This window comes from Orbicella franksi, chromosome 7 (genome assembly GCF_964199315.1).
Source record: "Orbicella franksi chromosome 7, jaOrbFran1.1, whole genome shotgun sequence".
Classification (NCBI taxonomy): Eukaryota; Metazoa; Cnidaria; class Anthozoa; order Scleractinia; family Merulinidae; genus Orbicella; species Orbicella franksi.
The window spans coordinates 18,773,634-18,786,820 of NC_138151.1; the positions used below are offsets into that span (position 1 = coordinate 18,773,634).

The 13,187-nt window shown below is 37.2% G+C and overlaps 1 protein-coding gene across 2 annotated transcripts in view; it reads right to left on the reverse strand.

The window, feature by feature from the left end:
• The window catches only part of LOC145492242 (ubiquitin carboxyl-terminal hydrolase 9X-like), a 177,418-nt gene that overhangs the window by 124,046 nt on the left and 40,185 nt on the right, over positions 1-13,187 (reverse strand). For both annotated transcript variants that reach the window (XM_081471606.1, XM_081471605.1), the window contains exons 14-15: positions 7,656-7,745; positions 956-1,060 (exon numbers count right to left, since the gene is read on the reverse strand). In XM_081471606.1, the coding sequence (XP_081327732.1) occupies positions 956-1,060; positions 7,656-7,745 (195 nt within the window). The remainder of the gene's footprint in view (positions 1-955; positions 1,061-7,655; positions 7,746-13,187) is intronic.

Consider the following 13,187-nt stretch of genomic DNA (forward strand, 5'->3'; position numbering starts at 1 on the left):
TGTATCACCATAGCAACCGCCTGTGTTGTTAAACACTGGAGCACACAGGGTGTCCAGCAGCATGGTTGTTCAGACAAAATAAATAAGTAATGGTTTTTTCCCCTTCGATTTACAGCCCAAGCGCGAAGCGCACGGGTCAAAAATCGAAGAGAAAAAAAACCAGGATCTGTAGCTTACAGTACAGATGGAGAAAACAAGGTTAGTAAGACATTTGTTATATCTCTACTGTATGCCTGACGGGTTTGGAAACGATTTCTATTCACGCAGAACAGCTTAAAATTTCTGATGCACCTCGAAAGCAAAACAAGTCAGTTTGAAACTGTTTTTAAGTCATTAGCACGCTTTATTACATAATTTAGAGTATAAGAAAGTTTTCAACTTTCACTTGCTATAAAAGTTAAGAACACTTATCGATAAATCACGAAACAGTTTGGTAACAAAACCAACTTTAAATTTTAGCAAGCCGTACAGGAGAGTACCGCCCACTAAATTGACCAATCACAGCATGCGTACTAACTGAGAGATATAATAATAGGAAAATAGGAAACTCAAGATTGAAAAAAAAATTGTTCCTGTCCTAGAAATCACTAAGTTGTTGAGCGGCTAAGACTCTTTTCATTCAAAATTTCACGTAATGTAAAAAAAAAGCCTTGATGACATGTTACTGTATGCCAAAGACTATGATTCCTCTGCTGATTGTCAAATTTGGAACTATTTTGAAACCCATCAACAAAGTCCTGGGCTTAACCATAGTAAACACAGCACTGAAAATTTCAGAATAAGGCCAATACAATACCTGTTTCTTTTTGTAGAAAAACAAAGATGACCATTCTACAATTGCGATAAAATCCTCACACACTAAGACATATTTGTTTTACAAAAAAAATGACTCCAAAGTAATTTCTGTCATCTTTCTTATAGAGAGTTACATGTACAACTAACTATGACAGTTTACCTGAAAGCAAGAGAAGAGATGGTCAAGTTGCTCAGCAGAAAAATCCCAGGCTAATTTGGCCAAAAGATCATGAATGTTCTTTACAATTGCATCATGTTTTCCAGCCTGTAAGGAAAAATAGGGAAAAGTTCAATCAAAGCCATCAAGTAAACCAGCCTGTTCAAGCTATCAAGAGGAAACTACAAGGTAAGGTAGAAATTAGCCATTTAAGCAAAAGAAGTTACAACTATCATTCCTGAGAAAGAAATTACTCAAAGCAACTGTTATATCGCTTTTTTGCAAGTCAGTCTTTTGTTAAGGTTTCTGCCAGTCTTGCTGATGTAGGAAGCCTGGCAGTCAGAACAAGAACAGACTTGTAAACAGCTCTCTGTCCATCGTTGGGTTTGTCTCTGTCTTTAATGTTGGTCAGCAAGTGTTGTAGCCAGTTGAAAATTGAAATAACTGGGGCATATTAGGGCTGATCAAATAACCACTGACTAAGTAATAATAATAATATGACCCTATTCTCCCTGAAGAGAGCTGGGAACTAAGAGAAGTAATAATAATTTGGATAATCACCACTTTAATTTATTATGGCATCATTGGAAAAAGGGTGTCCAGCAGCATGGTTGTTCACAAAAATAGGAATATAGGTAACTCACAATTTAAATAAACAGCATGCCATTCATGCAGAAGTGATGACGTTTAAAAATTGTTCCTAGAAGATTGGAACATGAGCAGACAAACTGATTCTTAAACTTTTGGGTTAGAAATTTTAGGGGTTTACATTTAGGGTAGTCCATTGGTGGTTCACTCAAGTAGTTCATGTACCAGGTCCATCTTGTCAGTCCATGTGCTAGGGGTCAGCGAAATGTACCAACCCAAATAAAAAGCACTCCGCTGAAAAGTGCCTCTCTCTGAAATCAACACCTTATTATCTCTAAAGATATTTGGCAAAGCTAATTACCTCACTGGAAATTAATTTGTTGTTTTAACCATATACTTGTCCGAGAGAAAATCATTTTCTCTTGACTTGTCATATTGCGTGTGCGACCCACTTGTCTATCTAAAATTGTATGTATCAAAGATATGTTATTACGAGTTTGCCCGTGAGCGCAAATTTATCCAACACTGTATAAACCAAAATCCACCCCCAAAATCTTTGTTTAAAGTGCCACTGAAATGAAATTTTCGTACTCTCTTTTATTATCCCAATCTATAGTTTCAAACGTGCTTAAAGTAATGGTGAACTTTATTTCTGCCAAATCCTAACGGAAAGTGCTTTTTTTAGCCGTTGAAATCGACTTTTTAGAGCAAAACTGTGTCCAGGCTCTGGAACCGAGTTTAAGGACCTTGTGACGTCACTGGTTGTATTCACGCAAGAAGCGCTATAGATTCTCTCTTGTTTTCACTTGATTTATTCAAGTTTATTCTTCATATTGTCGATACCTACTAGTGTTCTACCTTGGAGGGCGCCAGAGAGTGTAGATTCACCAAAATAAATGCTACAGATTAGAATAGCTCAGTATACTTTTCGGACATCTTGAGTACTCGATTGGAGATTTCAAAGACGAGTGTGGCAACTTTTATATCACTTCCTGAAGCCTAAACACGATATTTCGTCGTCTTTTTTCAGCCTGGTTCTGAAATTTGGATTCTCACGTTTATCTAAGGTCTATTAACAAGGTTCGAATATATCCTCGGCAACTTTACTGCATTAAAAGCCGTAAGCGCATCAGCCATCCGCACAATCACGAAGTTATTAACGATCCACAAGCTTTGAGTCGAATACTTCTTTGCACACAGAGGGCATCTTTTTATGATACTAATAAGTGAGAGTTCTTGTGGTAGACAAAATGTATCTTTGAAAATTGTGATCCGCAGCAGAGTTTGCTTTATCGCCGCATACGTATCAGTGTAAACAAAGCGCGAATTTCGCTTCTCTTTTACACGTATCTCCCAATTGCAATATTTCACGGCCGATGGATTACTTTGAGTTCTTTAGCACATACTTATGTCTATGATCTTCCTTTAATAGTATCCAAGTTCAAAACAATTCGTTAAAACGTCTCTAGTTTACACTCCTTTCGAAGGTTCATTAAACAGAATTTGAGCTAATTTGCATATATACTATATATGACCTTTTGCTGCCGACATTGTCACGCTTTCTCTCGTTTCCTGAAAACATACATGTAGGGTCATGGCAGCTTAGTTTACCGTTATAGTTTAAATTCGCTCCCTCATATAAAAGAAGAGGGTTTCTTAAATTGTTGCTGTTGTGATAACTTGTAGGATGTAGCAGATAAAACTGGACTAAAGGTCACTGTGGCACAATCTCGTCCGCCGTGAAACTCACAAAGCATCCGGTTTCCTCGAAGCGAAGCGACTCGAAAACTCGAAGCGTTGTTGCTGCGATTCGTGCAGTAGCAGTGCGGATAATATTTTCAAAAGCCGCTTTCTCTTGTTTTCATGTCTTTTTACTTTATGAGTGTAGATATTGTTTAATTGAGTGCTGGCCAAGAGTCCCGATCATTTTGTGATCTAAGAACTCCCACTCGTTTGCTTGCTTACATAAAATATCCTGCAAATATCCAATTAAATAGACTGGAAAGCCCCAGGATCGACTCTCAACCTCTTCATGTCTAAGGCTACTGTTATTATCTGCTTTACAGCTCTGAGATGTCCTTAAGATGTTTTCTGGGGGGCTTCGAACAGTAATCTCCTCTCCCATAATCACTCTAAATTTTCAGCGCGGCATGAGAGTAATACAACCAGTGACGTCACTAGGCTGTTTTGGCCGCGCCAAAATGGCCGCCAATTTTGGGCTTAACCAGCCAACTTCGAACAGCTGAAAAAGCAGTTTTCGCTTACCGTACGCGAAAAAAAAGTTTGCAGTGTTTCCAAGTAAGGTTGAAACTTTATTACTAAGCAAACATCTCACATACAAAAATTTCGTTTCAGTGGCACTTTAAAAGCTGAAATTAAAAACACTCCACTGATCCTACAAGCAAAGGAAAGCGGCATAGGGTAAAATAAGGACTGGACCAGTGGACCCTTGGACCTTTGGACTAATTTTTTGGACTATTTTTTGGACAATTTCTTGGACTATTTCTTGGACAAAATTTTAGACTAAGAGGTGGGTAGGTAGTTTTGTCAGGGGGGTGGTTTATCATATGTTCTTCCTCAGGGAGGGGTAGGTAGGGGTAGGTATTTTTTTCTCTTTGGGAGGGGTGGGTAGGTGAATTTTGTCAAAATATATGATTCTTACTTATCAAAAATTAATACTTAGGAAGGGGCAGGTAGGTAGGTAGTTTTGTGAGGGGAAATGTTTAATCATATGTTCCTCCTTCGGGAGGGGAGTGTAGGTAGTTTTCGTTAGGGGGAGAAGTGCTAATTACAGCATTTGTATCATTACACATGATAAACCATCTGAAAGCAATGGTCACACAACACGTGTACGTATGCCCATGACCTATTAACACGGGAGGAGAATGTAAGTAAAAGTTGTCATCTATGAGGGAAGGGGGTCGTAATTATTACATAAAAGTTACCACCATGAGGGAAACTTTTTTTGATTCTTGTCCGCTAAGTTGCTTATTGACTTGTGCCAATGCAACTTGCTGCTCATAACTTGCTAAAATAATGGATCGTTTGCACTAGTCGGCTTCCACTATATTTCTGTCCCGGACAAGAACCGTCACAAGAGCTATTTCCATTCCCTTTAATCTACCTACCCCCTACCTACCTACCCCTCCCTGAGAAAGAACGTATGATAAACCACCCCCCTGACAAAACTACCTACCCACCCCTTAAAAAAATAGTCCAAACTTTAATCCAAGAAATAGTCAAAAAGTAGTCAAAAAAATAGTCCAAAGGTCCAAGGGTCCAATGATCCAGTCCATATTTTACCCTATATCAAGGAAAGCCGCAAAGTACAAGTTTCTCTCTCTGAAATCAACACCTTATTATCTTTAAAGATATTTGCCGATGCTAATTACCTCACAGAAAATTAATTTGCTGTTAACCGTATACTTGTCATCAATGAACATTCGTATTGTCTTTACCCTGACAAAACGATTATCGATTGTTTAATCACAACCAGTCTTTCGTTCACAGAAAATATAAAACAGCACATTTTCAAAACTTTATAAAAAACTGAAAACTGCAAATGAATTGTACCCTGACTTCATTATCACTACTGTAAACTGTATATTTCAGTGCTCATACAATGCTCATTCAATTCACTTCAAGACTGGCAAAAGTACAACTGCACTACCAATCCGTAAATTTTATGTAGACCCTTCAGCTATCATGTGTGCAACTTGCTAGTCTATCAAAATTTGTATGTATGGACGATATGCTCTTATTACAAGTTTGCCAGTGAGCGCAAATTTATCAGACACTGTATAAAAGCTGAAATTAAAAGCACTCTGCTGATCCTACAAACAGCAAAGGAAAGCCGCAAAGGAAACCCACAAAGGAATGTTACTCTCTCTGAAATTGACACCTTATTATCTTTTAAGATATTATTTTGGCAACAATAATTACCTCACCGTAAATTAATTTGTTGTTTTAACTTTATACTTGTCATATCGATTAAAAGCAGTCTGCTGATCCTACAAACAGCAAAGGAAAGCCGCAAAGCCTTCACCTATCGCCTGTGTGACTTACTTGACTATCTAAACTTGTATGTATGGGGGATATGTTCTTATTATGAGTTTGCCCGTGAACACAAATTTATTCGACACTGTTTAAAGTAAAATCCACCCCTAAATCTTCTTTTAAAAGCTACAATTAAAAGCACTCCGCTGAATCTACAAACAGCAAAGGAAAGCAGCAAAGGAACTCCCAGAGTGCATTTCGCTTCCACAGGGGCATAAATCGTGCATGACACAAGCGCGACAAACTATGAAAAATCACTATCCAAAGAAATGCATGCATGCCAGCATAAAGCGATGACATCACACAATACGTCGTCGCTTAAAAATAGGAAAAAAAGGAACTTTCTTTCCAAAAAATTGGAAAAAATAGGAGAATCAATGCTACTTTGATGGAGAAAGATAGCCTCTCTACAACCCATCAGGTATCACAATCCACCACTTTAGTCCATCGACAGTGATACAAATGTACATATGACAATGCAAGCACTTTGATTTTAAAAGTTCTTCTCTTTCTTTGACAAGCTCTCATTGTGATAACAACATCAGTTTGTTTAATATTAGATAATTATAAATTTAAAAAATAATTGCAGAAGAGCAATCAGCGATCAATATTGTCAAATTTACATTTGAATCTTTTTTAGAAACAGGACTAGTGATCCTACAATGAATTAATCAATTCAAATACACTGGTTTTAACATCAAACCACCAGGCGATAGCAAACACAACAAATCCTTGGTGAAATTTTAAAATCACAGTTGGTAGTGCTTTTTCCAATAGATGACCATATAAACGAGCAACAGTTCAGCATTAAGGACATGTATAGATACTTGATGTACCTTCAATTAGTTTATGCAAAACATTATCTATTGACTTCAGCATAGTCACATGAACTACAATATTTTATGTCACTAGATACAACAGTTGCAGGGAAAGTCATTGAAAAATATGGAAACAGTATATCTAGGCTATGAACAGAAATCCAATAAGTAACAGACAACAATGAAATAATTAATGTCTCTAACATTTTTGTTGATTTAGAACATCAAAGTCATGACACCAATTACTCTGTGATAGATCTACATCTGAAACACCCGAGGCAACAGGCAATAGTTTCTGAAACATAAAGCAATGTAAGTGATGTTCCTAATGTAGTGTTCATGTATATAGAAAGTAAGTATTGTAATGTAACACACTGTCAATGTTTTGTAATGTTATGTATTGTATTGTAATGCAATAAAAAAAGAGCAAAGAGAATATTGTATGGCTTATGTTTGTTTAGTAACTAATTGAAGGCTTTCATGCAAAAAGGGCATGTATAGCATTTTGGGCCGATTTTTATTTTTTGCAGGATCGAGCTAATTTTTGGCACACTGACTTGTTTTGACATGAAAAGCATCATTGGGTAATTGTTTTTGTTGATTTGCACTTCGTTTTTGAGAACTAACAAATGCAAAAAAAATTCGGTTTTCCCAGCAGCATCTTTTAGAGCAAATCCTTCCCAGATGGATTTTGACGCAGCGCAAACTTAAACGGTTACTTTTAGCAGCTTCGACAGCACAGTTTTTTTAAATAGATGTTTTGATTTTTGAAAGAAGTAGAGAAAAAGACCGGAAAAAAATCGCCCGACCTCGTATCGAACCAGTGTCAAGACAAAACAAACTCAAATCCGACCCATTCAGCACCTTATTTGCTTGCGCTAACAAAGCAACAGTAAGAGAATTGCGTAATTATACAAATAATAAAACTAGTGGCAAATAACACGCTTCGGTGACTCTGTCGTTTAGCAAAACAAAGGTTTCTTTTGTTTTTTGCTCAACAAAAAATCTCCAAAAGATACCCTTGGAAAACTGAGTTTTTTTTTGCACATGTTAGTTCTTGAAAACAAAGCGCAAATCAACAAAAACAATTATGCAACGATGCTTTTCATGTCAAAACAAGTCAGTCCACCAAAAATTAGCTTGATCCTGCAAAAAATAAAAATCAGCCCAAAATGCTATATATGCCCTTTTTGCACGAAAGCCTTCAATTACCTCCTGATCATTTTACTATTTGTACAAACCTGAGCAGCCCAAATGTTGTCCAAATCTTCTAAGGACAAAGCTTTCTCCTTTATAACAAACCGCAAAATTTTTTCCAATTTTTCGACATACTGTAAAGCAGGAAAAACTCACAATTAACAATCTGTACTTCAAACAATGGCTTACTTTGTTAAGTTAGCAAGGAGGTGAAAAAAGTAGCTGGGGATAAGGTTGGAGCAATTCTTTCTCTCTCAATGCATTCTTTCGCAATAAAAGTTCCTGTTTTACCAAATTTTCAATTTTTTGTTTATCGTTTCCATGGAAATATTGATTGCCATGAGAAACACATAATACCAAACTTCAATCCATCTGAAATGGTTGGTTTAATTTTCATATCAATCCAATAAAAGGAAGACTATTATCCTTACTGCACATAATTTATGGCGTCATTAGCGTGCACTCGTGCATGCACATATTGAAAACATGACGGATTTGCCTTGATATTGAGCTCTGTCAGTTGAAAAATGGCTCTTGCTCACCAACGAGCACAGGCACCTAATTTTTTAACTCTTGAATTGCGCATGCGCAACACGAGTTATCATGAGTTGAGGGATAATGTGTCGTTCACTTGATGGGCTATAAACATTATGCAAAGAGGTACGCTTGTGGCTTACTTTTAAATTGCTGTTCATCTTTAATTAAAATAAGCTGTTTTAAAGGCCGAAATTAAAAGATACAAGTTAAAGAAGACTCGGCCACCGAAAATGAGAACATCGAGGATCGTAAAATCGATGAGCAGCACAAGTTCTCACGGACTTCGTATGGATTTTACAGAAATGGAAGTCGTTGAAGTGCGGTTACGGTATGATAAATGCGCATAGAGCGAGCGAAACAACAAAATAATTAGTTAAACCGCTGATACCTCTGCGGGCTCGAGTCTGTACTAGGATTGTCTGGAGGTCAATTTGTCCTTCACCAAGCAACTGTCAGTGAGTATATTTGGCATTCGTGGATTTTTCTGACGTTCGATAGTGCCTTTTTTAAAACTTAGAGGTCACGTGTTCATTCGTCGGCAAATAGAGTCGCAATGTGTGTTTTGAGGGAACGTCTTCCTGACATGTTTTGCACCGGGGCTTTTCGCAAGCTACACACAACACAGGTAAGCTGAAACAAGATGTTTAGTTTGAGAAGCTTGGTTTCGAAGAAATCGGAGTGAATCAACATAGTAGTTGAAGGATACATTAGTCGTCACGATCACCGACTGGATCTGAAGAGAGTTTAACATTCCACATTAGGCCGTTTGCGTTGGACTTTTTGAACATGGTGAAAGAGAAGTTGTTCAGACAGTTTGTCTTGTTATTTTTCCTTTGAATTCCTTGGTGGAAGACCAGGTGTCCAGCCGGAACGAGAAAGGAGTCAAAGCTATAGTTTTGAGGCCAGAAAGTTCTGACACGGAAATTAAGGATGCCTTTGAAGGTAAATACAACCTTGTGTTTATAAAGTCGTTGCGCTTTCAAGTGGGTTTTGAATACAGATCGCCGATTTAAAGCAGCTTCCTGGACTTTAGAGAACAAAAGTGGTAATGCACAGTACTACTTCGAAGTTTAATTCTAATTCTTGAACGACTACTAAAGCCATGGCCGATAAAAATTCAACCTTTCGCTTTAGCGTAAAGAATTAATTTTAACATGCTGTCATGCAGCGAAGCACATCTGCGAAATTTTGAACATTTTTTTGCTTTCAGATAGTTTCTTTTTTTGCCTCATCTTGAATGAAACTTTATTGTTATTGAACTTCCTGTCATGTTTCTTTCATTTGGTTACCTTTCTTTGGGAATTTTAGGTTTTTTGCACCGTGGATTTCTGCATATTTTCATGACGGCGACCTCCACTGCCGTGTTTGTTTAGTTTATTCCTTTCGTTCAAATACATTTTTTTTTTTGTTTTATTCAGCTACTATAAAACTCCTGAGAAAAGAACTAAGTGGCACTAATTTAACACAGCTGAAATACGATTTGTCTCAAAATAATTGGCTTGTTTTTGTCGTCTTTTTTATTTACAACTTTCATCTTTCTTTCACTGCACTGCATTATTTGTCGCACACGAAGAAATTATCTGATTTCTTTTTTTTTAAATTGTACTTTAGATATGTCTTTTCGCTGTTATTTTCCAGTGTTTTCTCAGATGTTATCCGCTATAGTAAAAGAATCAAAATTTTGTTGTTTTCGGTTTCGTTTTGTCCTTCAAAGTCAATAATTAACTTGTTTTTGCCTGTTCAATTTTCTCGGCTTTTGTCGCGCGGCAAAGAAAAAATATAATTTCTTGTTTTCTCATCAATTATAATACACCTCAAGTTGAGTTCTTTTTGTTGATATTTTTTAAAATTTTGGCCTGTCATTTGTTCAACTTTAAATAAACGATGTCTTAAAATCTGATCTTATACATAAAAAAAATTTTAAAAAAATAATAAAAAGACTTTATTTAACGAGGGTAACATAATTTACTGGTTGCCCAGTAGTTTACATGGTTGTGGTTACTGGGCATATGGTTTATTTTTCTGCTTATGCTCGCTCTGAAATATTTCAAGAAAACTCCAGGGAATTAGGGGTAGGCTGTCAATCATTACGTCACACCCATGTTTCATGCCAAAATTATACAAATTTTAAATTTGAATCCGAGCAAGCAGAACAAGTCGACTTCATTTTATAGAAGTAGAAGTCTACTTGTGGCAAGTCTATCTGGAGGCATTCATGCAGGATGTTTTGGTCTATGTAATGCACCTATCAATCTTAAGCCGCTGGGGGGGGGGGGAGGCATGTACGACTAAACAAGACAGAGAACATGGAAATTCTTATCATGACTAATGTCCTACACCATTGTGACTTTTCAATTTCTTACATTTTAAACATAAACGATGGAAATAAAATGTTGACCTCTATCTGTAGTAGAGAAATATGAAAAAAGCCCCATAAGAGGACTCAAGATCTTAGATGTATTCACTAATAAACAATTATTGGATGAGGTTTTTGTGATATCCAGAATAATCAAGGTCGAGGTAGGGGTTATCAGCCAAAGCCAAAGGCTGAGGCTGATAACTCTTACCGAGAAAAAGGGAAGTCATGTTTTTGCTTCTTCACTGACGGCAGGCAACACAAAGTGCGCAAACTTGACATGATTACCCTTAGAAATCATGCACCGCGGTCATACATGACATGATTATCCGTGACCTTGAGTGTCCTTGATATGATTATTGTATAATCTGCAGTTATGACGTCACAGGCGCTGATTTCGAAAATTCACAGTACGCTTTCGGCCAATCAGAAAAGAGATAGTGAGTTCAATGTATAATAACTCATATTGATACACTGCACATGGTAGGCTCATAAAGATGAAGTTCAATAATTCAATTTCGTTTAGCGCTAAAATTATAACCATGCTTAGAAACAACATGCATTGAAAATTGAATGTATGAAGGTGAATACAGAACATTATCCTGTACAATGTTTCATAATTTCAATTCATTTGAGCTTAAATTAAAAACAGTCTTACGTTATGTAGGATTCGGAAATTTGTTTCCATACACAACTTTCAAAATACAAATCAATGATGTTTAGCAATGGAGTTAAGGAAAAACTAAGATCTGTAGCAAAGGCCTTGTTTACAGAATATCTGCAACAATGTTAAGTTCAACACCAATCTTCTGAGCATCTTATGCACAGCCAGTGATCTGGAACATTGTTTTCTTCCAATTCTGTTCAGTTTGTTTCCAGTCATTCTCGGTCATCCAAGATGGCGTCGGCAGGGCCCAGTCTACTAACGGTTGAAGTCAAAAGTTCCGATCCCCGGGACTCGGCGAATGATCAAAAGTCCCAAGCCTATGCCCGGCCTCCCCCCCATCCCGTCCCCCCGCAGTGGCTTAACATTGATAGGTAAATAAGCATTAACTTTGAATGGCTACCCTGGAACTGCAAACACTCATGCCCCGTCCACACTACACAGGAGAAATTTGAAAAGGGTGTTAATCACTCTGAAAACACAACAAATGTTTTCCGCCCACACCTCGTTGGAGAAATTTGAAAACACAACAATCACTGGTCATTTTGCATTTGTGTTTGAGGAAATCGTGACGTCATCGTTTTGGGAAAGCTCCATTTTGAAAATGTTTTCCGTCCACATTAAAACACAAAGCCGGCAGTGTTTTTGTTTGAAGAGCGCCCGTTTTTGTGGCGAATTAGTGTGGATGGAAGACCTAACCGTAGAAATAAAGCTGCGTTTTCAAATTTCTCTGGGGTAGTGTGGACAAGGCCTCAGCGTAATTGTTAATCAAGTATTACAAATCAAACCTGAAGGTCAAAATTGCTAAAATTACGCACTGGTCGGTAAACACGCACTGAGTATCAGATAAGATCGCAATCTCCCGTGATATCACAAATTGTTCTTGCGGACACTCTGGTTGGTGGTTTCCACTGGAATGCTAGCAGGCTTGTACCAAGAGTCTTCGTTCCCCTTGACCAGCAGTCGGGAAACAAGTGACCCTGGAGGGATCCGATTTGAAGTCCGAAAATATCGGACTTCCAGTTGAATTGTGCCTAGCTCATAAACATGTGGCTCAATCAAGTCGCTTGTGTTTCTCTTTAGCGTGCAAGGGCACGTTTTTTTCTGCTTCTTGTTTCATGCAAAAAAAAACAACAACAACAAGAGCCAAAAAAACCGGGTGCTCTCGCAGGCTAGTTTTTCTTCCAATCATTTTCATTGTTTTTAAAGCCAGTGAAACTTAGGCTGCAATGGAACTAGATATTCTTCGCTGTGGATACTTCACCATCGGCATACCTACAATGGTTACAATTTTTGTTTAATTTTCTCTAATGTCTCTCGACAAAGGAAAATAACCCATGTTTCCTCGTCGCCTTGTTGCAACTTGAAATGAAAATATCGCCTAGGACTTTGCATTTCATGGAATTTTTACAACGGAAACTTCCATCGAAAATGTCATGAACATGTCCTTGTACATATACGTCCTTATAAGCAGAACCTGAAAATGCCATTTTGCAATAAAACTCAAAACTCATTTCTGTTTATCTCATTTGATAAAGGAAGAATGATTAATGTTTACATTAAGACAGTATTGCCTTGATTTTTCAATATTTCCAATGTTAACTTTTCAACCACATTTACTGCCAACTATTTCTTGGTGAACCAGAAACAAAAATGATAAATGTCTAAAACACATGACCTCGTCCACCCTTGTCAAATGTAATAGCCTGATCGTTTCAGTTGTAATGCCTTCTTATCCAAATGCTACTTTGTTTCCTTGGTACCTTATTAGCGAACACTGAACTACTGCTCGCACTCTAAATATGAAAATCAACCACAATATTCCCTAAACCAGATAATACTAAACATAATCCAAAAAATATTTTAATTCTTTTGTTCAATTCACGAGTTTGCTCACAGAGCACTTTGATTTTCCAGTGATTGTAATCAACTAATCATAAGCTTTGCGTGAGAAAAGACTGATCTCATTTCTATTGCTGAAAATTGAATAAATAAGAAAAATACCAGATACACCGTGGT